At 39.8% G+C, this 25,982-nt stretch overlaps 1 protein-coding gene across 1 annotated transcript in view; it reads right to left on the bottom strand.

Moving 5' to 3' along the window:
* Micu1 (mitochondrial calcium uptake 1) overlaps positions 1 to 25,982 on the bottom strand; it is a 176,674-nt gene that overhangs the window by 87,147 nt on the left and 63,545 nt on the right. Inside the window, exon 6 of the mRNA XM_055614402.1 lies at positions 12,600 to 12,714. Coding sequence (XP_055470377.1) covers positions 12,600 to 12,714 — 115 coding nt within the window. The remainder of the gene's footprint in view (positions 1 to 12,599; positions 12,715 to 25,982) is intronic.

The following is a 25,982-nucleotide window of genomic DNA, read 5'->3' as shown; positions in this document are numbered from 1 at the left end:
CAGCAATAAAAAAAAAAAAAAAAAAAAACAACAACAACAACAACAAAAAAAAAACCAGCATCTTTTGTCTGCTTGCACCAAGTGAAACATTCAGATGGCAACAACAGTAGCCACACCTCTGGGGCCACTTTGCTTACTGTGCTTATACACAAGGGGGGGGGGGAATCTCTAATTCTGCCTTTTCCCACAGCAGCATCCTGGGCTGGCTCAGGCTGCTGTTTGGTTTTGATAGAATTGATGAACAAAGAAACAAGTTGTCCTCTAAGCATTATGACTTTCAGTTAATTTGGTTCTCATTAAAGAGCTACTACCCACATATATCATTCATGTTGATAACTGACACTGCTGATGTGTCAGAATTCTGAGACAGGGAAACCCTTAGACCATTCAGTGATCAGTCTCTCTGCTTTACTTGTATAGCTGATCAGACAGTCTCTGATTATCTGAGATGGAAGTTGCCACTTCTGAGACCCAAGCTCTGCATTAACACCTAAATTTCTTATGTAGAGCCCAACTCTACCACGTAGCTCTTACACTCTAACACAATTTGCTAGAGAAATAAGAAAAACACACTTGCTTCCTCATATGAAGAAATGCAACTCCCCAGAACCATTACCCTATCTCCACCAGGATTCTCAGACTTGCTTCAGGCTCTTCAGCATCCCAAAGGTCTATTTGGGAAGCACCATAAGCAGCCAATGCCTCACATAGTGCAACACGCTCAATGCAGTTACTTCTGAAGCTCATGTGCTTTCTGGAACAAGACTACATTTTTTTTCTTTTTTTAAAATAATGGGCTAGGTTATCACATGATGCCAGACAAGACTACATATTTTTCAAAATAATGGGCTACATAGATTATTACAAGGTGCCTTCATGTCTTGCTTTCTGTAGGGTTGGGGGAAGGGGAGAACTCTGTAAGAGGGACTGGAGGGCCTGAGTTTGGTTCCCACATCAGGCAGCTTACCAACGCCTGTAACTCCAAGGGGATCTGACATCTTCTTCTGGCCTCCACATGCACTCAGATACATGTGGCATGTATGTGCACACGCGCACACACAAATAAAAAGAGTGGATGTGGTGGCGCACATTTAGAGTCCCAGCAGCTGGGAGGCAGAGGCAAGCAGATCTCGGTGAGGTCAAGGACAGAGTAATCTACATAGCAGAACAGACCAGCAAAGACTATTGAGCAAAACCTGATCTCAAAAATAAATAATAACTAACTTTCAAAAGCTCTGCTAGGATTAGATTTTCTTTTCGGTTGTTTTGAGGCAGCATCTTTTTCTGACATAAGCTGGCGTGGAACTTGCTGTCATGCCAGAATGGCCTTGAACTTTAGGACCCCCCCAGTTCTGCCTCTGGAGTGCTTGGATTCCAAAATGGACCACCACGCTTGGCTTTAAGAAGAGACTTTTCTGAATGCTTCAGGTATTGGCCAGAGAATACCTGGTGGGAATGATTTCTGTCCTTTATGGAGTAAGGAGCATTCCTCCCTCAAGTGTGTCACAATATTGCCTCAGGGAATGTGGCTTCTAAAGAATGCTCTCCAGAATGCAAATATCCTCAGAATCATTTCAAAAGCAATTAAGCAGCAGCAGATGGCTTTTCTTCTCATTGGCCTAGGCTGGTTGTTTCAGGCTCGTTTTATTTCTGAGTGCTTCATAGGTACACTAAAAACCCATCTTTTTTTTTTTTTTCCCCCTTTGAAGCAGTGACTCTGCAGGAAAGGGCCTGGAGGGCGTGAGGGCATGAGGGCGTGTGTGTGTGTGTGTGTGTGTGTGTGTGTGTGTGTGTGTGTGTGTTGTGTCTGCAGCTTGTGGTGAAGGGACCAACAGGGCTGCTGCTGTTGTGCCTGCTGAGCTTCAAAGTGACTTTGCTGAATAACACCTCAGATTTCCCTAGATCCAGGACACAGTTTGGGGCCTCTTTCTTCCCTTACCCTGAAGTAAAACAGAAAGAGGACATCCACCTGGAGGACAGCCACCTGGGGGAGTCACCCTGTCCTTTTCCAACTTTTAGAGAACTCAGCTGGATTCCGTTAAGGCCTCAGCAACCTGTAGAAGAGCCAGGTGTTAGCTCTGCTCTTGAGGGCTGCTTCCTAGTCGTCTAACCTATATTAATAGTGGGGCCAGGAGGATGCCCGGGTTTCAGTGCCACAATGTGTAAGAGTATGTCATCTCAAAGGCCAGCTGCCCTCCAGGCACACCATCCAGATTATTATCTGGGACTGTGCTATCCCAGCATCTCTTAGACAGTAAGGAAGCAGCTTAAGTGAGAGAGGGAAGTGGCCATGGAAGGATGGCTCAAGAGCCCCAGAGGCAAATAGACACAGCAGTCACCTTTCCCAGGTTCTGAGTGTAAGGTTGTTAGCTTCAAGGCAAAGGTGGCCAGTATAGAGAAACTGAGTGGTCCAGCTGAGCTGTCAGTCCTGGAGACTGACTTCTGCACTAAGCACAGTGATGAGGTCACCTATTGTAAATGCACTAAGCTGTCAGATCCTCTCAAGGCCCACCTTCTACTCCTGAGCATCTTTCTCAGACATCAGATATAAACAAGATAAGGGCTAAAGCTCTCTGCCCAGTCAGTGACTTAAGCAGCCTATAGGCCCTCATTTCTGCCAGAGGAAGAATCCTTTCTCCAGAAACAATTTCAGTTGCTCCTGAACTGCAGTGAACCAAGTCATGCATGGAGTTGAAGCAGGCTAACTGCTAAACAACAAAACAAAAGCCAGCCTGTTTAAAATCTTTTAAATGGCCATGCATCTGCACACCCCTTGTTCTTATATATGAAGACTGAGAGTCTTGAGGCAGGGTCCTTCTGTGTATCCCAGACTGGACTCAAACTCGCAGTCCTCCTGCCTGTGCCTACTAGTGCTGAGATCACAGGCACACTTCATTACATTTGGCCCCACTATCTGAACAACACAGAACGTTCAGCATGCTCAGGACCCCAGGCAAGTCCTACCAGGATCTGGGATGCCCTGTTTATCCTGGGGCTTTCAAAGGAACTGAGGCTGAAGAAATAAGGAAAGGGAACCTGGCCTGGTCTCCACACTGAACCCAGAGTGGGAGCAAGGAGATGTGCAGCTTCTTTGGAGTTTTGCTGGAGAGTCTAGAAAGGACCCACCCAATGCATCCTTAGTTAAGGCTTCCATCAGACGTGTAAACTCCCATTAGCCTTGTATGCCAATGCTTCCTCATTTTTCCTTCCTAGCTGATCTTTCCAGCTCAGCTCCCTTCACCTTCAAGGCCTGAACACCTCAGATGGTTCTGCACATAGTCATTCACAGCACCATTACTGTCCATGAAGATGGTGGCACTAGGGTTGACCTATATATTTAAAAGGTGAAGCAGCTTCCACAGTATAGACAGTGGTGGTGGCCTTCATCAGGTGGCTGCTCTTGGAAGGAGGTGCTACAGACCCACCTGGAGGAGAAACCAGTGCATGTCTCAGGAGTTGCCCTAGCTCCTTCAGCTTGTCTGCTCACTTTCCCCATCTGGTCACCCTGGATCTGAGAGCTGTGGGCCTGTGGGCGTGTGGACAAGGATGGAGCAGACAACATGGCACGAGCTTCATGTCCCCAAGTCTATGGCAGGAGTTTAGATTGTGCTATTATCCAAGATTTGTTCCTTCTGAGGCAGTCCTTTGCTGTCAAGATACTTTCTTTTAGAGCAGTGGTTCTCAACCTGGGGGTCATGACCCCTTTGGGGGCTGCATATCAGATATTTACATTACGATTCATAAGAATGGCAAGATTACAGTTATGAAGTAGCAACAAAGTGATTTTATGGGTGGCGGTTAGCACAACCGGAGGAACTGTAGCATAACCCAAGGAACTGTATTAAAAGGTCACAACGTTAGGAAGGTTGAGAACCACTGCTTGAGAGCCTATCCAGTTTAGATTTAAAAAGAAACCTGCAAATTTCCACTCAAGTCCATAAGGCAGCATGAGGAATTAAATGGATTTTTCTATATTGGTTACTCATAGCATGCTATCTAAAAGTCATTGCTAGCTTCTCTCATTAGCATGCAGCCTCTGTGTATGCTGGCTGATACCTCCAAGACACAAGAGAGTAAGAAAGAAAATGTAAAACTCAATAAAACATAAAAACATCCAGTCTATAGTTTGTTATAGAAAATACTGTTATGAAATAACATTTTAAAAGTTCTTTCTTCAGGTTGTATTGGAATGATAATTAAAAACACTTCCCCATCTTTTTGACTATCCCACAGGTTTTAGTTTCTTGCATTTTAGTAATTTAATATGCCCAACAAGAATAAATTCAATTATTTTTTTGAATATTTTTGTTGTGGCTCTACATCCCCACTAACCATACTCAAGGGGAACCAGACCACATAATGTGATACAGCAGCATGCCATTAAAAACATCTCATTTCTGGGCTGGAAGAGAGATGGTTTAGTTGGTATGGCGCCTGCCACATGTGCATCCCCCCAACAATTTTTTATATGTTTTATAATTTGATGATAAATTTAAAAATTTTTGTTTCTAACTTTGAGAAACAGTGTTTAGAAATTTCCTTGGTAGAGAAATAAGACTAAAAGTCTATCTGAAATACCTAAGTTCACAACAAGTAAAAACATAGGTTTTCTCAATCTGGATTCATATAATGGGTAAACTTTGACTCATCAATATATTATGAACATTTTCATTGCTGATAACATCTCTGTATTACATACATTGTATTAAGAATGGTACTGAGCCTCATTGCGTAGATTTATAGTGACTGGGTCAGTCCACTGTTTTACGGCTCAACCAAAAACTCGGCTACCAAGAGTTTTTTTCTAGTTTATTTTTAACATCAATACCATTATAAATGTGATTATTTCATTAGTCTAAACTCATGGCAAAGGACTGCTGGACTGAAGAGTAGGAACTTTATGAAAGTGCTTGATGCAGACTGTCCAGACTCTAATGAGGCAGCCATCAATCAAATGGAAAGGTCAATTCAAACAGTTCATCTGTAGCACACATGGGTGGGGACCACTCTAAGAATTTGTAGTCAAATGAGGAGATAACAAATGGCCTCTCACAGAGGAAATCAATACTAGGTGTTTCTGTGTGTGTGCTGGGGATGCAATATAGGGAGAAGCACAGTAGCTCATCGCCACTTCCTTCAGTCCTTCAGACCTCTGGGAAGTTACAAAAGACTTTCCCTCATGAAGCTTGGAGGATAGAGTCCAACTCCAGACAGTTAAACCTTGTCACAGACCTCAGGGGAAGCTGTCCCAAATGGTCATGATGCCAACATTAGGCATACTGCCTAGACAAATCCACGTTCAGATTTACAGACAATCCAAAACACCCTTAAAATAAGAGGGTGTCAAGCTGTTATTTCTGGCAGCACTTTTTAGAAGGTTTCAGTAGGAACAACCATGTTTTTGCTCTATTATGTTCTAAACATTAAACTATAAATTTAATGTATTCTCAGAACAGACTTAAAATTGATATTGATCCAGTTTTGCTGGTATTTGAAAATCCTAAGAGGAAGAGACCTTTATTCCTCATTGAAATTCAGTGTGGTTAATTGATAGATTGCTGCTGTTTTCTAAATACTAATATTATGAAGCAACATGTTGAGAGATTCTGAGCTTGAAGACCTCTTAAAAAGATTATGACTATTGCATTTTTTTTTCAGCTTCCAGATGTATAGAGACACTCAGTCTCCCTACAACTTCCTCCCTTGCCATTTTCTGTAAAGAATACATTCTAGCCTTAATCCTTACAACAACAAAAACTTTTTAGGTGAAGAAAAGCATGTGACTGATATTTCAGGTTGACAGTCCATGACCTATCTTTGAGCTTCATCCCAGAGAGCTGCCAGCTTTCCTTTGCATACCTTGGCCTTTCTGACACTGACTTTATGCTGTCAACAGTGTTCAATGCCAGAAATGTCACAGAGCTTAGATCTCTCCAGAGTGCCTGGAAGAAGGATTCTATGAAGCAATCCTGTGTTGTACCCGGATAAGGTCATGTTCTACAGTTTAAATATACTCTCTTCAAGTTCATTACTGTTTTATGCCCGAATTACATCTCTCAATGTGACAGAATTCCATCCTCTTATTTAGAGAGCTAAAAGAAAAATGTTCACCTACTTGACCTTCTTTTCATTTTGTATGACTTCATTTTAAAAACAGAAGTTCAATAACCAAGGCAATAGTTTATGTTGAGATGGAATTTGTCACCTAGCTGCTTAGCTGCTTTAGTAAAAGAACTGGAGTTTGTTACTTAACCTATGTCAATCTGAAGGACCCTCTTTACATGTAACTCAATTTGGTATTCATCCAAAAGCTATTTGGTTTTCAATTAAGTGTCTCAATAGAAAAAAATCTGGCTGTTACAATTAATTTTCTGGCTTTGTTTATATATAATAGAGAAAATTAATGTAGAATAAGCTAAAAGTATGTTCAGAAATATAAAATTTTAATAGATATGAAATAATAGATTTTTTTTTAGCCAACAAATATATATGGAGTACTTCTGTGTACCACAAACTGTGCTGGACAGCTTTTCTAGAATAGATGGTAATTTGGGGAAAACATTCAATGAAATATTCTTTGTCTTGATCCTTTTGAGACAAGTTTTGCTATGTATTCCAAGGTGGCCTTGAATCCACTATGTATCCTGGCTGGTCTCGATCTTGCAACAATCCTCCTGCCTTAGGCTCCTAAGTTATAGGCATGTGCCACCACACCCAGCTTGCAACAGCACTTTAAAACTTGTTTCAGAAACAAGGAAGCAGCAAACAATGAAGCCTGAGCATCCACAAAAACTGTAAGCTGCAAGTTTAAGGTAAAAGGCTAGGTATAGAGACAGGCATGTAAACAGGTACATTTCAGTCCAGTTCTAAAAAGCAAACAATGTGAAAAGCAGGGCTTGTAGCTCATAAGCAAAGGCGTTTAAACATTAGTAATTGCTGAAAATTAAGTTCCCACAGAACTGGTCCCGCTACTAGTGGAAGGCAAACAGGACAGGGGAGGCCTGGAGGAAGGGGATAGTAGTTAGAAGAGTTATACACCACTTAAAGACTCAGGGAAGGGCAGCTTCCAAAGCCTGCCCAAGGTTAACAAAAGAGAGATAGGACATGACACTGAAGTCCATGTAACACTGTCATCAAGAACACAGACTCAGAAAAATTCTATCTTGTTTATCTGAACTAAACATCTTGGGTAGTTCCTGCTACAAAGATGTAAGTGTGTCAACTTTATGGAATGGCTGGGGTTATTGAAATGACATACTGTTCTCATACAAACCTGCTCAAAAAAAAAAATCTAAAATACTGCATATTTAAAAGTATTTTTCAAATCTTCAACATTATTGTAATTTTCCAGCACGCGTATCTGTAAGAAATATGCAAAACAATGAACACACGGTCGAATTATCACTCACAAATTCAGCTGCTGTGAAAACAAAATTCAGTTTCTTTACTAGCTGCCTTAAATCTGAAAGAGTCAAAATCAGAACACCCTGAATTATGCCACAGTTATTAGCTCTACACAAACTTTTAAGCCCTGGGTACTACACATGCCACAGGATTTCTTTGGTGGCCTTTTGAAGCTTAATGACAAACAGTGAAGAAGATACTTCTTTCACTTACGAGCTTTTACAAATGAATCAGTACTATTGCTTCACCAGCTAAGACTGTTCCATGTCATTAGCTCACAGGAATAATCATTGCAATTAGGACACATATGGAGATAAGAATGCAAAATAAACAGTCATTTGTCAAAATAAAATCTATCAACATAGGCAAGAGCCAGGTGTTAAGTTAATATAACTTAACATTATATGGTGAATCTTAACATTAGTAAAAATGACCCAGATTAAAAATATTCAGCATTCAAGATAAACCATGATAGCACTTCTCTGTACTTAGGAAAAATCCACTCCTTCCATCTTAAGACCAGGAGCAATTGCTGCAGCTGGATACTACAGATAACGAGTCATTAATATCCACACTAGGCACTCTCATCAATTCTTATTAACCTACTTTAAGGATCAGAGGCTCTTTTGAAATTATTTAACAATTATTAATCATCTTGCCTAGTAAGAATCTCAACTTATTTTATTGATGAATAACTATATTTACTAGATATTCTACTTAATACAAATGCTCTTGCTAAAACATTTAAGTCACTTCATCAAAGCAGATCAGAGAAATGAGATGTAAACAGCAGAATTGTGCATTCGGCCTAGGGAAGGATATAATACACAGATTCTATATTGCTAAGGAATCCAGCGTGTTTTGAAGTATTTTAATTTAATAACTATGTTTCTCTCACTCAGCCAGCATAGCTGCAGACTGAAGACATTAACAGCTACAAAGACTATTCCTGCCCTAGGATACCAATAGCAAGGCTGTTTTGGGGCTAAACAAACATACCAACCCAATATATTTTATATTCTTGTTTTGTGTCTTTGCTGTAACGCTTCATGTACAGCAAGTATCTGTAGTGAATGACAATATAAACCTGTGATTGGTGTTTTGTCACTCAATAATTTAGGTTGGAGAATGTACAATAAATGAGATAAACAATAAATTACACAGACTCTGAAGTGGTGATAAGGGCCAAGGAGGAAAAAAAAAAAAAAAAAGCAAGAAAGACATTTCTGAGCTATGTAAGAATGTGTATGAGATGGGAAAACAGCTGTTCAGTATTTAGCTAGCTACAGAATGCCCTTTATCCAAGTCTTGTATAGAGAAGAGTAAGAAACCAATGCCACTTATTTTATGCACAAGACATTTCTTTTTTTAAAAAAAAAGATGCAGACACTTTTGATGAGAACTGATAGACTAAGATCAGAAAGGAGAGGAGAACCTCCCCTATCAGTGGACTTGGGGAGGGGCATGCATGCAGAAAGGGGAGGGAGGGTGGGATTGGGAGGGGAGGAGGGAGGGGCTTATGGGGGGATACAAAATGAATAAAGTGTAATTAATTAAAAAAATTAAAAAAATATTCTATCTATCTATCTATCTATCTATCTATTTTTTTTTTTAATGTATGAGTGTTCATTTCATGTGCGCATGCCTGCCAGTAGAGAGCATCAGATCCCAGTACAGACGGTTGTGAGCCACCATGTGGTTGCTGGGAATTGAATTCAGGACCTCTGGAGGAGTAGACAGTGCTCTTATCTGATGAGCCATCTTGCCAGCCCACACAAGGCATTTATCAAATTTCCAAAAAGTTTCAATGAAAATGAACACTATTTAACGGGAAATCAGGCTGTACAACACAATTCTTCAGAAAAGCATCTTCCCTAGCTTAATTTTAGGAGTGGCAAACTGGAAAAGAACAATTTGCTACATATAGTTCTTAGATTTTATTTCTGACAACAGAATAGACCTCCTCAGGTACTACGGAGTCTCATGCTTAGTGCACTAGGGCAGTGTTGGCAGCACTCAAGAAATGAAGATGTCAGGAGCCCACTCACTGTGCAAACAACTCATCGGATGGGTAGTCCTGTCTCAGCGACGACTCCTTCCCACTGGCCTCCTGGTTTTCTATGATCCTGTTACTTGATGCTTATCAGAAGAATATACTACACATTGTATGTGCCAGTCCTATGCCAATCAACTAGAAATGCTTACTTGTGTGTTTATTTACTCTCTCTATGTGTGGGGAAGAAGGGTGTCAGAGGACAACTTAGGAGTTGGTTTTCCTTTCCTTCTTGTGAGTTTGGGAGATTGAACTCAGGTTGTGAGTCTTGGTGGGAAGTACCTTTCCACTGAATCATACCAAGGGCACAGTACCAACACTTTCAAGGCTTAGGGAGTTGTCCAGGATGACTTGGAAACCATTTTCTGAACTTGACTGTAAAGGTCCCTTGTTGCCCCACAAACCATACCTCATTGTACCGTCTATGGGGTATTTTCCTTGGCCGCTTGTTAGATAAATGGAAAATGCAGTGAGCAGCACACTGTTGTGCTGCCTTTCCATAGTTAGAGAAAGAGAGGCAGTGAGTGCGTTCCAGCACACGGCTGACACTGAGAGCTGGGTACAGAGGCTGGTCAGTTTAGGCTCTTATCTGAACATGTCTACTCCTTCACAGTGGGGGTCTGTATGCCTGAGTTTCTTTATCTGTAAAATGAAGACAACAACAGTACATGCTACAGGCTGAAGCATGAGGACATGCATGTCATCACAGCATATGAAGATCACAAAGACTTTCAATAGCTTCAAAACTTTTAAATTTGAACTAACAACAACAAAATCTCAATAAGAGGTTGGAAAGATGGCTCTGTGGTTAAAAGCACTTGCTGCTTTTGCAGAGGATCAGGGTTCAGTTCGCAGCACCCACAATGAGTAGCTCTGTAGCATTTGCACAACATATACAAAAAATAATTTTTATTTGTTAAAAACAAGTCAAGGTATGGGCTGGGTATGCTTGTGCACACCGTTAGTTCCAGTACTGGAGAGGCAGAGGCAGGCAGATCTCTGTGAGTTCAAGGCCAGCCTGGTCAACAGAGAGAGGGCTCTACAACAGCCAGGACTACACAGAGAAACCTTGTCTCAAAACAAAGTCAAGGTATGCTTTAATTTGGGGTTGTCATAACTGTGTTAATGGACGTATTCATTGGTGCACTAGTCTGCCACACACATTCATTCTGACACACTGGCAGGTACTCACAGCCAGCTGTGATAAGGCAGAAGTCTGTTTCTTCTTTCCTTTGTCAGCAGTTACACAGAAGAAATATAAGGCTGAAACTAGTTGCTCATGGCAAAATCATGTCTTCCATCTGTTGAAACCCATAAGGTGGTCACAGTGGTGTATAATGGTGCATACTTGTAATCCTAGTATTTGTAGGCTGAGACAGGAGGATCACAAGTTTGAGGGGCAGCCTAGGCTACACAGACCCTATCCCAAAAGTACCACCTGATTCAGGGCTTTATCTTTACAGAAGCTCAGTTATGAATGGAGAGGAGATGTGGCAAGGAGGATGAGGTGAGGGGAGATGGCGGTCTCTTTCCTAGCTGGAAGAACATTCACTTAGTCAACATGGAGTCTGAATTCTGGTTCATTTCAGGTACTTTCTTTTGCAGAGTTAGGGCTGAATCCAGGACCACGCACAGCTAGACAAGTACTTCACCACAGAGTAGCATTCAGCTCTCACCTGAGTGATGGTTTAACAAACTGTACAGAGAGAGCTATGAACGATTAACATTCATACTAAGAGAAAGTGCCACAGTTATACATCCTAAATTAACTCTTAAGAACCCAGATACTTACCAGTGTTCTACATAAGTGAATATTGAGTTTTGAGTCTCCAGAAATATTCTCCCACAATTAAAAACTGAGTAGTCAAATTTTTGGTTCTGTTGCTCTCCTTGTGGACCTCCTGTTCTCTCCAGATCTTACTATTTCCCACTTCTTTCATAAGATTCCCTGCATTCTGCCCAAGGTTTGGCCATAAGTCTCAATATCTGCTTTGATAGTCTGCAGGGCAGAGCCTTTCAGAGGCCCTCTGTGGGAGGCTCCTAACTTGTTTCCTGTTTTCTTCTTCTTCTGATGTCCATCTTCTTTGCCTTTCAGGATGGGGATTGAGCATTTTAGCCAGAGTCCTCCCTCTAGATTAGTTTCTTTAGGTGTACAGATTTTTAGTAGGTTTATCCTATATTACATGACTATATAAGTGAGTACATACTGTGTGTGTCTTTCGGCTTCTGGGAAAGCTCACTCAGGATGATCTTTTCCAGATCCCACCATCATACTCCAACCAAGTACCATGCATGGAGATAACCTAGAACCCCTGCACAGATGTAGCCCATGGTAGTTCAGTGTCCAAGTGGGTTCCACAGTAATGGCAACAGGGACTGCCTCTGACATGAACTGATTGGCCTGCTCTTTGATCACCTCCCCCTGAGGGGGGCGCAGCCTTACCAGGCCACAGAGGAAGACAATGCAGCCACTCCTGATGAGACCTAACAGATTAGGATCAGAAGGAAGAAAAAGAAACCCTCCCCTACCATTGGACATGGGGAGGGGCATGCATGGAGCAGAGGGAGGAAGGGAGGGACTGGGAGGGGAGGAGGGAGGGAACTAGAGGGGGGATACAAAGTAAATAAAGTGTAATTGAAAATAAAAAAAAATTTAAAAAAGTGAGTAGTCAACACAAACAAGACAATTGAGTCAGTTTTCCTTAGTGCAAGAAATGTGGCATGAAAATGGTGTGCATGGAGCACAATGCTGCAGCAGTCACATTACGGTATGCATGGCAATCACAGTGTGCTTGGAGTCACGGTGTTCACGGCAGTCACAGTGTAATGGTGGTCACAGTATTCGTGGCGGTCACAGTGTGCATGGCAGTCACATTGTGCCATTGGTCCTCACAGAACACAGAGCCCCAGTTCCAGCAGGGGTAACCTGGCAGGCTGTGTGCTTAAAAAGTTTTACCCTGACAGCCCAGGTTCTCTTTTCAAGTGAGTTTATACACAAGTTATAGAAAAAAAACAAATGAAATCATGTAGAATTTATAATCCACTAATTATAAACAGGTGTTGTTTTCCAGCCAATCAGCTTAGCTGTTTCTGTATTTATATAAATAAATACAGGTAAATAAGATGGGAAGTTCATACTTACTGGAAAGAACAGTTGTAAGGAAAATGTAGTCAGAGAAGGAGATAAGGCCACATTCTCCAAGGGTATAGAAGATACTGCCTTCATCAGCAAACTTCTCCCGCTCCTGGGCGATTTTCTAGTCAGTGCACAGGTCCCAGCAGGAAATAAAGGAGATAGGACTGAATTAGAACACAGACTGTAAGAACGATGGCATTTACCTCCCAGCTCGCTCACACGGTAAGCATTTCTAGGACAGCCATTCAAAATCTATGGATCCTTTACAGTTTTTAAGCTAATGAAAATTCCAAAAGATGATTTGGTTTTCACTTAAGCACTGGGTTAGTATGAAATTAGAAAATTATTTCAGTTATTTCCTGCCATTGAACACACAGCCCTACTTCAGAACTGTCTTAATTTTAAAACTGCTGACCTTACGCTGAAGACTAATAATTCAGTAGCACAAAGAAAAACAAAATCAAACAAACAAATGAAAGAGCTAAAAGAAAATTGGTTCCAACTGACCAAAACAATCATACTGTTAGTAGGCTGAAATGGAGGAAAAGAAGCTGTTTTCAAGCCCATACAAATGCTTCTGAAATACTAATTTTAATATTTCCTTTTGGATTCTTAATCTTAGTCTGAAATATAGAAGCATATTTAGGATAAAGAATATTCTAAAGGGTAATGCCGAATCAGACATTTACTCCAAGATTTAGATACAACTAACTTAACCATAGTTATTATGTTAGTGGATGCTACTGAATTTCAGCTATTTGGTGGAAACAGATTTCTGACTCAGCTCTTATGCCAAATACACACTCCCTTCCTTTCCTCTATAATCAGTTCTTAGCTTCTGTATCAGCCTTCCTGACATGTGGACTTTTTCAAGTCTGGCCAAACAGTTCCTGTTCTCTGAACTCCTCACTGGAGCAAAGCATCAGTGGTGAAGATAGTTTCAAAAACTGCAATGGATCCACCAGAGAGTTGCACTTGAAACAAAGTCCGTAAGTTCTGGACCAACCACAGGAAATATTTATTCTGTGCACCAAGGTGGAGGGGGACACAAAGAAAGAGGTTTTAAGATATCAAATCAAGGAAGCATAACCAAAGAAAATCTCATGCAAGCAGAAAGCAAAGGCAGCACTGTAGGCGGGAGCCTCATGAAAACTGACAGGCACCATCACACCAGCATCCAGGCACAGGCCACCATGGGTTACCTCTGTCTAGTGGAGATCCCATCAACATCACAAAGGAAAGAGAGATAGTTAAGCAACTGACAGCACAAGCATCATGAGCCCGTATGACATTACCCTGCACGACCTTAACGGACTCTGCTGGCCCATGCACAGGTACAAACCCACAGGCCCAGACCCAGGCCCAGGGTCTACATGTGGATGGCAGATGCTGTCTGAGAAAGGACTTCCTGGGGCTGGGCTGCTGCTCCATGCTAGAGCTGCTACCTAGTGCACCCTATTAACACAGCACTCCCCATCCCTAGCAATGCAAAAACCAAACAGAAGACAGAAAGCAAGAGATTCTCTGACTTTTGTGGCTGATTGATATACCATCCCCCAGGACAGTATTTATTTAGTGATTATATCTTTGAGTTGACAACTAAGATGAACACATAGCTCAGGATGCTTTTAGCAAGGCTGGATCTTCCACAATGTTTGTTTCTCTACCCAGAGGTTAAACACACATTTCAGGAGGAGAGCTAATTGGAGGAGAGCAAGAATAGCAAGGCCACTCTCTGGAAGTTGACATGTAAATTCCTCACATACATTATTACATCATCTGACATGCTGCAAAACAATGTGAAAAGGAAGAAATGAAAGAAAATGAACTGAAAATACATTTCCAAAGGCAGATGATTGCCAGCCAAAGCAGTAAGTGTATATAGAAGCTGAAGAATTAATATCATAATAATTTCATGGAGATGTTGCACTGTGCACTAAAATAAATAAAATATCGGGAGCCAAAAGTCAAGGAGCAGATGAGAGTTTACAAGTGAAAGAAGGCTGTTGGCCAGAGGTAGCATCACTTCCATGGTACTGCTTGGGAAGAATAAAGACAGAAGCCAAACCTGGCCGGCAACTTTAGATTTTCATTCAATTTCAAAGCAACAGGAAAAGTGAAAACCTACTATATAAAGAGCCAGCATATACTTTTTATATAAGTTTACTAGCACATGATTCTACCAACTCTGTATTTTTTTTTTTTACAGAAATAGCCTTCACGTCGCTCAGTCAGCTGGAGACATGGTGCTATTTTACATTATTTTAAACATATCAGAATATATTTCCTGTGAACAAAGACATTCTCTTAAACACTGTGGAATAAATGCAATAGAAGCAGAAATTTTAATATTAGTACACACAGTATTATCTAATACAACTCATTAATAAAAAAAAAATCTTAGAACATTGTTTTGTGTGTGAGCCACTGTGAGAGTGTGGCAGTCAGATGACAACCTGAAAAGGTCTGTTCTTTCTTCTACCATGTGAGCTCCAAGGATCAAACTCAGGCCATCTTGTTGACCGGCATCCTGTCCATTTTCACATTTAGCCAACTATCCCAATGATTTCCTTTGCACCTATGTCCCTTCTTCCTCAGTGCAGATATATCAGAATAAAAATGCACCCATTTGCCAGGTCTCTTTAGAGTCCTTTATCTATAACAGTTCTTTATTTTCCTTTGAAGGTTTATTACATATAAACCTTGTTGTGATAGCATTTCCATAGATGTCATCATTTTAATCATTTTTTACTGTACAACAAATGAATATTTTGTGTTTTGGCTCCTAGAATTAAAACATTCTCTAGGTTCATCCATGCTGTAGTGCAAATCAGTGCCTAAATACTTTCTATTACCAAAACCACTGCACTATGTGTATCAGAAGGACTGGTTTACCCATCCACAGGCAGGGCACTCAGATGACTGCTGCCTTTGGCTGCTGCATGCAATCACTAACAACTGTCAGAGCAGTTTGACTTTTTTCCACATGTACTTAGGAGCAGAACTGCCCTATTACATGGTAATTATATAGTTAAGTCTTGAGGGACAGCCAAACTATTTCCTTCAGTGGCTTTGGCACCCCTTTCCCCCAGCTATGTAAGAGGCTCTGATTTCTACACATCCGTGCAGCTATCCTCATGGATGTAAAATGGTACCTCAGTGTAGGGTTTTGCTTTTCTCTTCCAAACAGGGTTTCACTATTTAGCCCTGTATGCTTTGGAATTCCTCAAGCTTGAAGTGAACCTCCTGTCTCTGCCTCCCAAGTGCTGGGATTATAGGACCCCACATATGGCTTTACTGTGGCTTTGATGAGTATCTTCCTTGCACCCAGTGTTATCTTCGTCATGATCTTGTTGCCATGTGAACGGTCTATTCAAGGCCTGTGTCACTTTTCAACTGGCTTCGCTCTGATGACATGTCCTGGAGGCTGTGGCCTTCACTCCTTCTTCCTGTTGGCTTTTCACTATCCTGATAAGTTCTATGAGTCACCTGATGATTTGCTGGTAAAGTTCAATTCACCTATTTTTAAAATCTCATATTGTAGTTAATACTCTATCACTAAAACCAAGGTCACGAAGCTATCTCTACTTTCTAGTTCAAAAGCATTAATTCTCTTTAAATATTTACTTATGCATTCTGAGTGTTTCTATATAAAGTGAAATGGTCAGCCCAGCTTCATTTCTTACATTCATTTATTTAATGTATATGTGTAGAGGTATGTGCATGTGCCATGGTGTACATTAAAGAGTCAGAACTTCTCTTCTTTTTTGCAGATTCTGGAGATTGACTTTGGGTCACAAGGCTTGGCAGCAAGCACCCTTACACACTGAGCCATCTTGCCATCCCTTTACTATTTTGTGTATAGCTATCCAGTGAACCCCATTCTATTTGCGGAAGAGACTAACTACCCTTGCCTCACTGAGGGCTCTTAGCCTCCACAGGGCTCATCACATCTGTAATGCTACTCTAGCTAGCTCACTCAACAGTGCAGGTTCGGATTTAGAAGCTTCTGTTCCATAGGGGAGGAAAGAGTTTTTGTCAGAATAGCTGCATGTGAGACCTCTGCTATACTGAGTATTGTGGGAAGGAGGAGGAAGGCCCAGAGCAAGGCCAAACTGCTGTATGTAAGAAAAAACTAAAGACACCCGATAGAAATGTATGAAACAAGGACTCACAACAGGAAGGTATGTCCAGGGAGGGTAGAAAATTTCCAAGAATTGATAAGTGGAGGGAACTAGGGCATATTGCACAGGCATGCATGGATACTGCAAAGGGAGCAAGCAGAGAATGTGTGAGCCTCACAGCAGCTCCTTGAAGGTGAAAAGAATGAGGGATGCTAAAAGAGGATTTGCAAACAGCTCCTGTCCTGTGGTGCTCATGGTGTAATAGAATCTCTTCACTCCTCAAAGGCACTTCACCAGCACTTCCGGAGTTGGTTGGAAAAGGAGGAAATAGAGGTCATCTGGGTATTTTCTGAGTATTCATTTGTTAAAGAGCAGCTTGCGTACAAGTAGGATGGCACATTCATCAGTGTGCTGTCACATAGAGGATTGCACTGGTAAATCAGCCTGAGTCTGTAAATACCCAAAACTCTACAGAAGATCTGTACAAAAGCTGTAACATTTTACTCATAGACACCAGAGTTATCAGAAAGCCATCAAATTTAATCTCTCAAATTAAAGTGAGGAGAGCATCAAAGGGTTGTGGCAAAAATTTGGAGGGAGTCTGGGGTGGACCTCTGCAAGTATGAGGCCAGCCTGGTATACATGATGAGATGATGCCTAAAAAAATAAAGAAATAAAAAACAAAAAACGGAACGAGAGTTACCAGGAAATCAATGATTAAACGATTTTGTGCCTATGGATCTTTTTAGCTGGCTTTTTAAACCAGATCTAATTCTAATATAGATGATATCCTCAAATCTATTGACCATGATATATGGGGAAGTGATGAAAACAGAGATACGAGTTTGAAAATGAAAATTTAAAAGCCCAAAGTGTGGTAAAATGGAAAATAAAAATTGATGAAAGGCTGGGAGCACAGAGAGGGTTTGGTTAGCATCTCTGACTCCAAAGGTCTCATTAATGTTCAATTTTGCAAATGGAAAATGCAAGCAAAATGTTCCCTTGCTTAATCTTTTGGGTAATGTTTAATGCTGGACTAAATTCTAAGTCTTTTTTTTTTTTTTTTTTTGTGGCCCTGAGCAAACATCATCTGTTTGCTCAAAGAGCTAAAGGGAAGAACATTTTCTAAGGAAAACACAGTGTTCCTTATCATTTTTCTCTTTGAAATGTATTTTTTTAAGAAAATCCAAAGAATATGCATTAATTCAATGTAAGTAAGAAATCAATATAAATAGCAGAGATAATAGTCAAACTGTAAGAAAGAAAGTGAAGCTGTACTTAAGAGAGCAAAGAAAGATTTTGAAGCTGCTTCACCTGTCTTCTAAGGGCATATGCTATATAGGTGTAGATCAGGATGAACTCAGGGAGCATCTGGGAGAAATGTCTTTCATCTTAAGATTCCCAAAGGAGGGCTCCAGCTACTTTAGTGTTCGGTGAAAATTACTGAGCATATTTTAATAAGAAAATTGCAATTGCAGGCTCCTTATAAAGTATCCAGCTTTATCTACAGTATCCAGCTCAGATGTTACCTATCAAATTCTATGCCAATCACTTCAATTACTGAAATTTAAAGTGTGAGGCAGGATTCAGCTCAACTTATAGCATCATCTCTATTCAACTTTGTGACAAATGTTCCTTTTTGGATGGCAGAATTTTTCAGAACACTGAGAAGCAATGAAATCACTGACATACATGAACAAAATATAATTTAGAACCTAGCTTTATTTCAAAATGTAGGACACAGCTATAGACCTGCGATCACTAAGACACTGAAGTTACAGACCTTAAGTAATGAAGAAATAGCACCACAAAGGGGCTGCTTTGATTTCACTTGTACTACCATACTCTGATTTTTTTTTTTTTTTTAAGGGCTTCAGGCTTACAAGGTGAGATTTCTACCACTGAGCTGCATCTGTGGACTCTGATTTATATATCTCTGTGTGGTTAGTGGGGTGTGAACTCAAAGCTTTGTATGTGGGAGGCAAGCACTCCACTACCGAGAGGACTCCCCAAACTTTCTTTTGCTTTTTGTTTTAGGACAGCATCTCACTAAATTGCCAGGCTGGCCTTGGTCTCACCCTATGGTGCAGGCAGGCAGGCCTCCAACTTGTGATCCTCCTGCCTCAGCCTCCTGGGTAGCAGAGATTACAGGCCTCCATCAACTTTTTAAGTTGGTCAAAAAACTTGTAAGTAAACTTACTATATAACACTTTGTTCTCTACACATGTGATTGCTGCACTTCCCAGTGAATTAAAAGACCCCAATAGTTTTACTGGGTTGGATGGCTTTTTATTCAAGTGCCCACCCTTAGATTCTGACTAGTCTCATAAACTTAACAACTCTGCTGGTTAAAGTTGCATGAACCATGGACAACCCTGAGGCTGGGTTTCCACCAAAATTCTAATGTGCTAGCACTTGGTGTGTGTGGAATCCCAACCAGTCAGTTACAGGGTTGATCAAAATAGAGCAGGTGATTTTTCCTTCCTGAACTCAATTAATTAAATGGATCATTCTTTCTACTTAATATCCAGTTTTCAAGTTCTAAAGTTTAAAACAAAAGTAGCTCCTGGCTACCAACAGACTTCACAAAGTAAATGCTCATGTATCAACTAAAAACTAAAAATATTTGTGGTATATGGGGAAAAAAAAAAAAGCATAGCACTACTACATAAATTAAGATGTCATATTTCATGAACCTCAAGTTTTTGGATTAATACTGCCACTTACTAAAAATTATTTTATTATCAGTGATTCTTGCCAGGTGAGGTGGTGCAGGCCTCTAATCTCAGCTACCTGGAGGCTGAGACAGAATATGAGTTACCCATCTAGAGAATTTAGCAAGACCCTATCTTAATCCCAGCACTTGGAAGACAGAGAGAGGTGGACCTCTGTGAGTTCCAGGCCAGTATGGGCTACACAGTAAGTTCCAGGACACCAGAGCTATATAGTAAGACCCTGTCTTGAAAGATAAGCCCTGGGTACAATCGCCAATGCTGAGAAAAAAAAAAAAAAAAAGAATCAATATGTCTCTATATTGCTGAAAAGGATTTCAAATCCCTCTAGTAATATTTGAAGTTGTACTTTAAAAATTAATGACAGAAATATACTTCTTTCAAAAAGCTTGATTTGGGCCTATTGTTTCCAAACGGCCAACAGCATCACTCCCTGGAGTTACAGTGGAAAGAGGGGAGTGTAAGAGAAAATCCATTGCTTTCCCATGCAGTGAGTCTCACACTTCATCATCTTCTTGATGCACAGACAGTAGCCAAAGCCTTGGAAAAAAACGTTAATCTAAAACAGTCACATTATACTTAATCAAATAAGTTGTTGCACGGCTAAAATATGTCACTCTCAATTTGGTTCATACCCAATTGTGCAGAAAGGTAGAATCTGGTGCATGCCAAATAAAAATTAAGTTTAAATGTTTCCAATTTGGTGTAGTTTATTATCCCCCCACCCCCTTGACTCAGATTCTCTTCCAAGCTTCTCAAAGGTCCACTGCATTGGAGGCAACATAAATTACTGTGCAACAAGCTGAGGCAGGGGGTGCTTAAGATGATGTACATGCCATCTGCAGAAAGCAATTCTCTTTTCAGTCCCAATCCTAACCACCTGAGTTCTGGGAACAACCCAAATGCCCAGAATGAAATGTTCTCCTTATTTCATTAGTTAGCCTCTGAGACAATGTTACCATGAAGATGCTTAAAATATAACAGTGGCAGATGATGTGATTAAAAGCAGTAATAACAATTCAAATAAATCTGCTGGAATGGAATTAACTTCAAGCCAAGGACAGAACTTTTAATGAAGTGACTTATTTGAATCCTCAGTATCTGCTGAAGTATCATCAGAGGAAAACTCTCAGAGGAAAAGAAAACATATATTCTGGCACAGCATTTATGACTTTTGCTTCATACCAGCTCTGGGTGGGACAAACTCTATGTGATCATTATCGGTAACCTGCTACCTAAATCTAAGAATTAGATTCAGAACTTTGGTCACACAAATAGATTAGTGCTAAATACAAACAAACTCCCTAGAAAACAGTCCCTGCTCCCAAAAGTCCTGAGGTTGGCAGCCATCTTGGTTGCAGTCACTTGGGTATCATAAATGGCCTCCTTATCACTCAGGGTAAAACAATCTTATGCACACATTTTGAAAGAACAAGTCAACATAGTAATTTCACCCTCTCCCGTTTGGAAAAAATACAGGAAGAAAAATATGTATCATAAGGAAAAACAAATATTTCATTGCAAGAATCACTGCTCATATCCTTGACTGACATGGCTACAATCTCTCAGGAAGCCCTGTGAGAAAAAAATTTAATATCAAATTTGAGACCAAACATTAAGAGCTATTCATGGGATACTACTGACCATTAAAGGTATGCCAAGAATTTGTAAAAAAAAATATATTTATACATATATATATATATATACACACATATACATATATGGGGCTGGAGATGTAGCTCTGGCCCTGGGCATAGCAGGCCACACGTGTAATTTCAGGGATCCCATATAAGATGACTTGGGTTTAGAGAAGTAAGTGCCCAAGGACCTACTGTGCTCTGACTCCAGAGCCTGTATCACAAACCACTGTACTTCATGCGCTTTGACCACATGGAATCAAATGTGGAGTACACAGGTATCCACGTTTGTAACTTCTGAAAATGTTACTGAGGGCTGGAAACGTGAAGGAAAACTTAGTTCACTATTGTAGAGCATTAAGTTTGGGGTTTCACTTGTCTTAGCTAATTGGAAGAAAATCTGAGCCAATGATTAAATATGCCTTTACTTAGTCAAGGGTGCACTCCATTCAGTTTCAAAATGTGCATCACTTCAAAATTAAAATGTTCTTTTATACTCTTACTAGTCTCAAAGAACTAGTTTCACACATTCTCTCCAGAGCATCAGCAGAGATTTAGAACAAGTTAAGAACCTGCGTCCACAGAATGGAAGATGCTTGTTTGGAATAGCTTCTTTAGAATCATGTAATTGTGGCCTTAAAACATGCTTGTATTTAAGTAATATGAAAATGGAAGTTAGTCTAGAACAAAGTCCTCTTATTCAGAGTGAACTCCAAACATTGTTCTGTGATGAAAAAGCCAAGAATGAGGTGTTGTCAGAAATGAAATGGCCAGTTATGTTTATGCTTCAAATAAACAATGGAATATCAAATGGGTTCAGCTGATCCCAAGTTCAAACACAACATAACCTAAAATAAAAATGTATCTAAAGATGTATTAATAGGAGTCTTAATATTTGAGGCAAGTAAGTAAATGACATCCTTTTGGGGCATTAATGATTATATTATAATTTCTTTTGTCAACCTGAATAACCAAAACATGTGTTAAATCTGCATACTTTGAATGGTGGAACTCGAGAGACTGGAAAGAGACAGCAGATATTCCTCACTGTAATATACTGAGTGTCTGATGTCATTAATTAGCTGGTCTAAAGAACAGCGCACTATGCTAGCAGGCCCTGGTGCTGGCCTTTCTACAGGCAGTAGGAACAGCATGCCAAAAACAGATGCTGCAAAAAGATAAGCAAGGGTCCATCTCCTCTAATAAAGTGACTGCTGCTTGCTTGGGGAGCTTAAAAGATACATACCGGTGTCACCAAAACAAGCGCGGTTCCTAGAAACTAATATGAACAATTTCCTCACCATGTATTAAAAGAAAAGCCTGTTTAATATAAAGTTACAAGGTATTTTGAAGGATGCAATAAAAGCTGACTTAAAAATATTTAACATCTCAAATTTTAATTTTAGTGAAACAGTTTCTTCATACTACACTCAATTATTGGTTCTAGAAATCCATAATAGGTTTAGGAAAATATGAATGATAGAAAAATACAGACTGCTTCAAAATGTATGTGCCCTCTTTGCACAGAGGCCAAGGTACTAATCTGTGTTTCATCCCAATTTCAGTATATGTGCTACTAAAGCAAGTGGCATCATGGTTGATTCACAATCTCCAATCAACCAAAGAAAAGTACTTTGAGTACTGAAAGCCTAAATGACTAGCACTTATTACTAGAGACTGAGTACTCAAGGCTGTAGGTTTCAGAGATTTCCTAGCACTTAATTTCCATCTCCTTAATTTCTTCCCACTCCTTGTGATACACATTTCTTTGGAAGGCAAGTTTTTACAAATCTAAAGCACATGGTTATTAGTGAAGAGTGAGGGATTCTGAGATGCCTCCCACCATTTGTCCTACAGCATTGAGAGCCAAGGGAAGGGCATTCTCATGTGACTGACCCTTGACTATCTCTCTTAAGTTTTGGAGTGCTAAAGCCCAAATGCAGGGCTTGTTCACGGTAGGCAAATGCTCTACCAAGAACGTGGCCCTGTTTTCATCTGCCTAGCACCTGTTTGTACCTTAGCTATTCTAAAATAAAATCTCCAGAATTTGAAGCACTGAAATGGGCTTATCGATGAATTGTTTTGATGCAATTTTTAAAGTATTTGCTTGTTTCAGAATACAGCTTATACCATACTTATCTATGAAAGGTAAGGTATTTCATCAATAACAAGGTGAATGGTTTGGAAAATTACTAAAATGCATTCCATTTTAAAACAGGAGCACTATGAAAAGAAAGAGTATCCTATGATCTTCATTATAGTACCAATTATTTCAAGTCAGATGATGCTACTATTTATGTTGAATTTATATTTTAATTTATTATAGCTAACCATCAAAAATGCAAGGGTAATTATAAATGAATAAAATTTAAAAATTTATAATCTATAGTCCCAGTATCTGAAGATCAATTTAAAAAGCACTTGTTCTGAGTGTCCTTGGAAATCTCCCAGGTGTTCGTTTATTTTTCCAAGTGACAGTCATTGCATGGCTCAAAAGGACAAAATAATTAAGTTTAAATGTGCCACCAATAAGCTATTTTATTGAGCAAAGAGCAACCAAGCAACTGCTTACCTGTTTACTTTTACTAAGTAATTTCAAAAGAAAAAAACAAACCTATTAGTTTAAACTGTCTTCCATTCCTATGATAGTTTAGGAACAAAACAACCCTAATAATACTAACATTTAAGTGACCAATTAATTAAAATCTGATGTAGTGCAATGACTACAACAAAGTTTCTTGTCCTTCTCTGTTAACAGCTACTGATAAAACTTCCTTTTGAATTATGCTGGGTTTTATGTTCTCAAGGACTGTGTAGTGTTTGAATTGTCATATTAGAGTTAAGGTGAGTGATTTAAAGTGACAGGAGCCATTCTGCAGGGAGTGGGGTGCAAACGGCATGCACAGACCCTTTGCCTCTGAAGCATTAATGTGGATTCCAGAGCAGAGATTAACTAAAAGCACATGCCAAGTCAGTACCTGCCAGAAATCCTGATCAGAAGAAGAGAAAAAGAAAAAAACAAATTGACATTGATTATATGAACAAACCCCCCTAAATCAAACATATATATCACAAAACACAACACATGAAGAAACAATTAAAACTGGTAAAAGTTATCATTGAAAACCTGGAAATTAAAAAGAGAACACACACAAACATTCTAGACATTCTCCACTAGGCACAATAAAACAAAGATGTACAACACAACCTCCCAACACAATATACCACACAGCAGCAGGACAGCGTCACACTCTACAGAGAGAACACTTCAATGAATCACTATGTTTTTAAAGAAGAGATGCAAAAATGTCTTTCCCCGGGGCGGTCACAGCATTGCTGGAATGAAAATTTCCTATTAGGATGCCTCACAGTCTTAGCGATATGAATTTTTCAACTTTATGGCAAATTGCCTGCTTTGCCGTTCACTGAGACACAAACAACCAAAGCCAGAATAGCTCAGAGGATTGGTGAACACTCAGAAGAGCATTGAACATGCAACATGCTCCCCTACTCTGTTCACTAACCAGGGCTGTCCTTGTGTAATGAAGACTGTCACCATGTTGGCTGCTGTCTGAAGGCACAGTTCAGGTTAGTTAATCTTGTTGGGCTCCACTACAAATATCAAGTGGTTTAAAACAGTTCTTTACATAAGTAAATTTCATTGGCTGTGAAATAAAATTTGACCTAAACTTACCATCATTTTCAAACCAAGCTCAATATCATTACAAGAGTTTTTAGTGAAAAATAGGTGGTACTGGCAATTTCCAAGTCTGCAGTGGGGACTGACGCAGAGGCCCAAAGGATTCTACAGCAAATGGGTGGAATGAATTCCTAGAACACAAAACGAGGGACTCCCTTGGGTAAGCAGAGAACCTAGATAAAATAACCAGCCAAGGACAGCGCAGGGAGACTTCTAGACGACCGAAATGAGAAGAGAACAATTAAGCACATGCTATGGTGCCACTATAAACCAAGAAAGATAATGTAGACATTAGCAGGGAGTTCTTCCACGAAGTGAACACGGCCTCATAATCATGCAAAATAGCTATAAGCAGAGCCAGAGGCTCCACTTACTGTTCCAGTTCTCTGATAAGGCAAGAGACACGAGGTTGACAGTGTTTTTATCCATCAAGTGTGCAGAAGAGCCCATATCTGGATGGCTATATGACTTGAAATTGACACTTTTGCTCTGTTATACTCCATGTTACACTGTGACACAGAACAATTAACAGGGCTATATTTTTCATCATAATTGAGCATTCTTTATAACATTTACTTGAACATATGGCTACCAGATGCAAAACAAACATCATGGAAATAAATGCCTTGGAAAATAAAGAGTCCATATACCAAAGCTAGATTTCATTATTATTATTCATTATTTAGTGATACTGTATGGAAAAATAACTAAAGTTAATTTAAAAAAAAAAACAGGAAAAGATTTTGAAAGTGATTTTTAAAATAGTAGAAAAGAAGATGGGGAAATCTCTGAAAAACAAAATGTAAATTTTAGCAAGTAGAAATAACATTTTTTCCTTTTTGTATCAGGGTTTGAACTCAGAGCAATGCCCATGCTCAAGTACATGCTCTACCACACAGCTACACCACCAGCCCAAAGGATTTCCGGAAATGCTGATGGAGCACCTAAGTCCACTGCAGTCGTTCAATTACACTCTGAACTTTTGGCTCATGAGAAAAGGTTATCATAACCAGTCCTATTACTGGAAAGAAAAATACCTGGTTTTGTTCATAGCAGAAACAGCATTTTACTCAAAAAGCAAGATTGCAATCAGCAGAGATCCAGTTTCTCAAATACACACCACATGGATCACTTTAAGAGTGACAGCATCAATAAAAAGACAGACAATACTTCGCAAAATGCCAATTGATCATATG

This window comes from Psammomys obesus, unplaced genomic scaffold (assembly GCF_907164565.1).
Source record: "Psammomys obesus unplaced genomic scaffold, mPsaObe1.curated_primary_1811, whole genome shotgun sequence".
Taxonomy (NCBI): Eukaryota; Metazoa; Chordata; class Mammalia; order Rodentia; family Muridae; genus Psammomys; species Psammomys obesus.
This window is presented reverse-complemented; position numbering and strand designations above follow the sequence as displayed.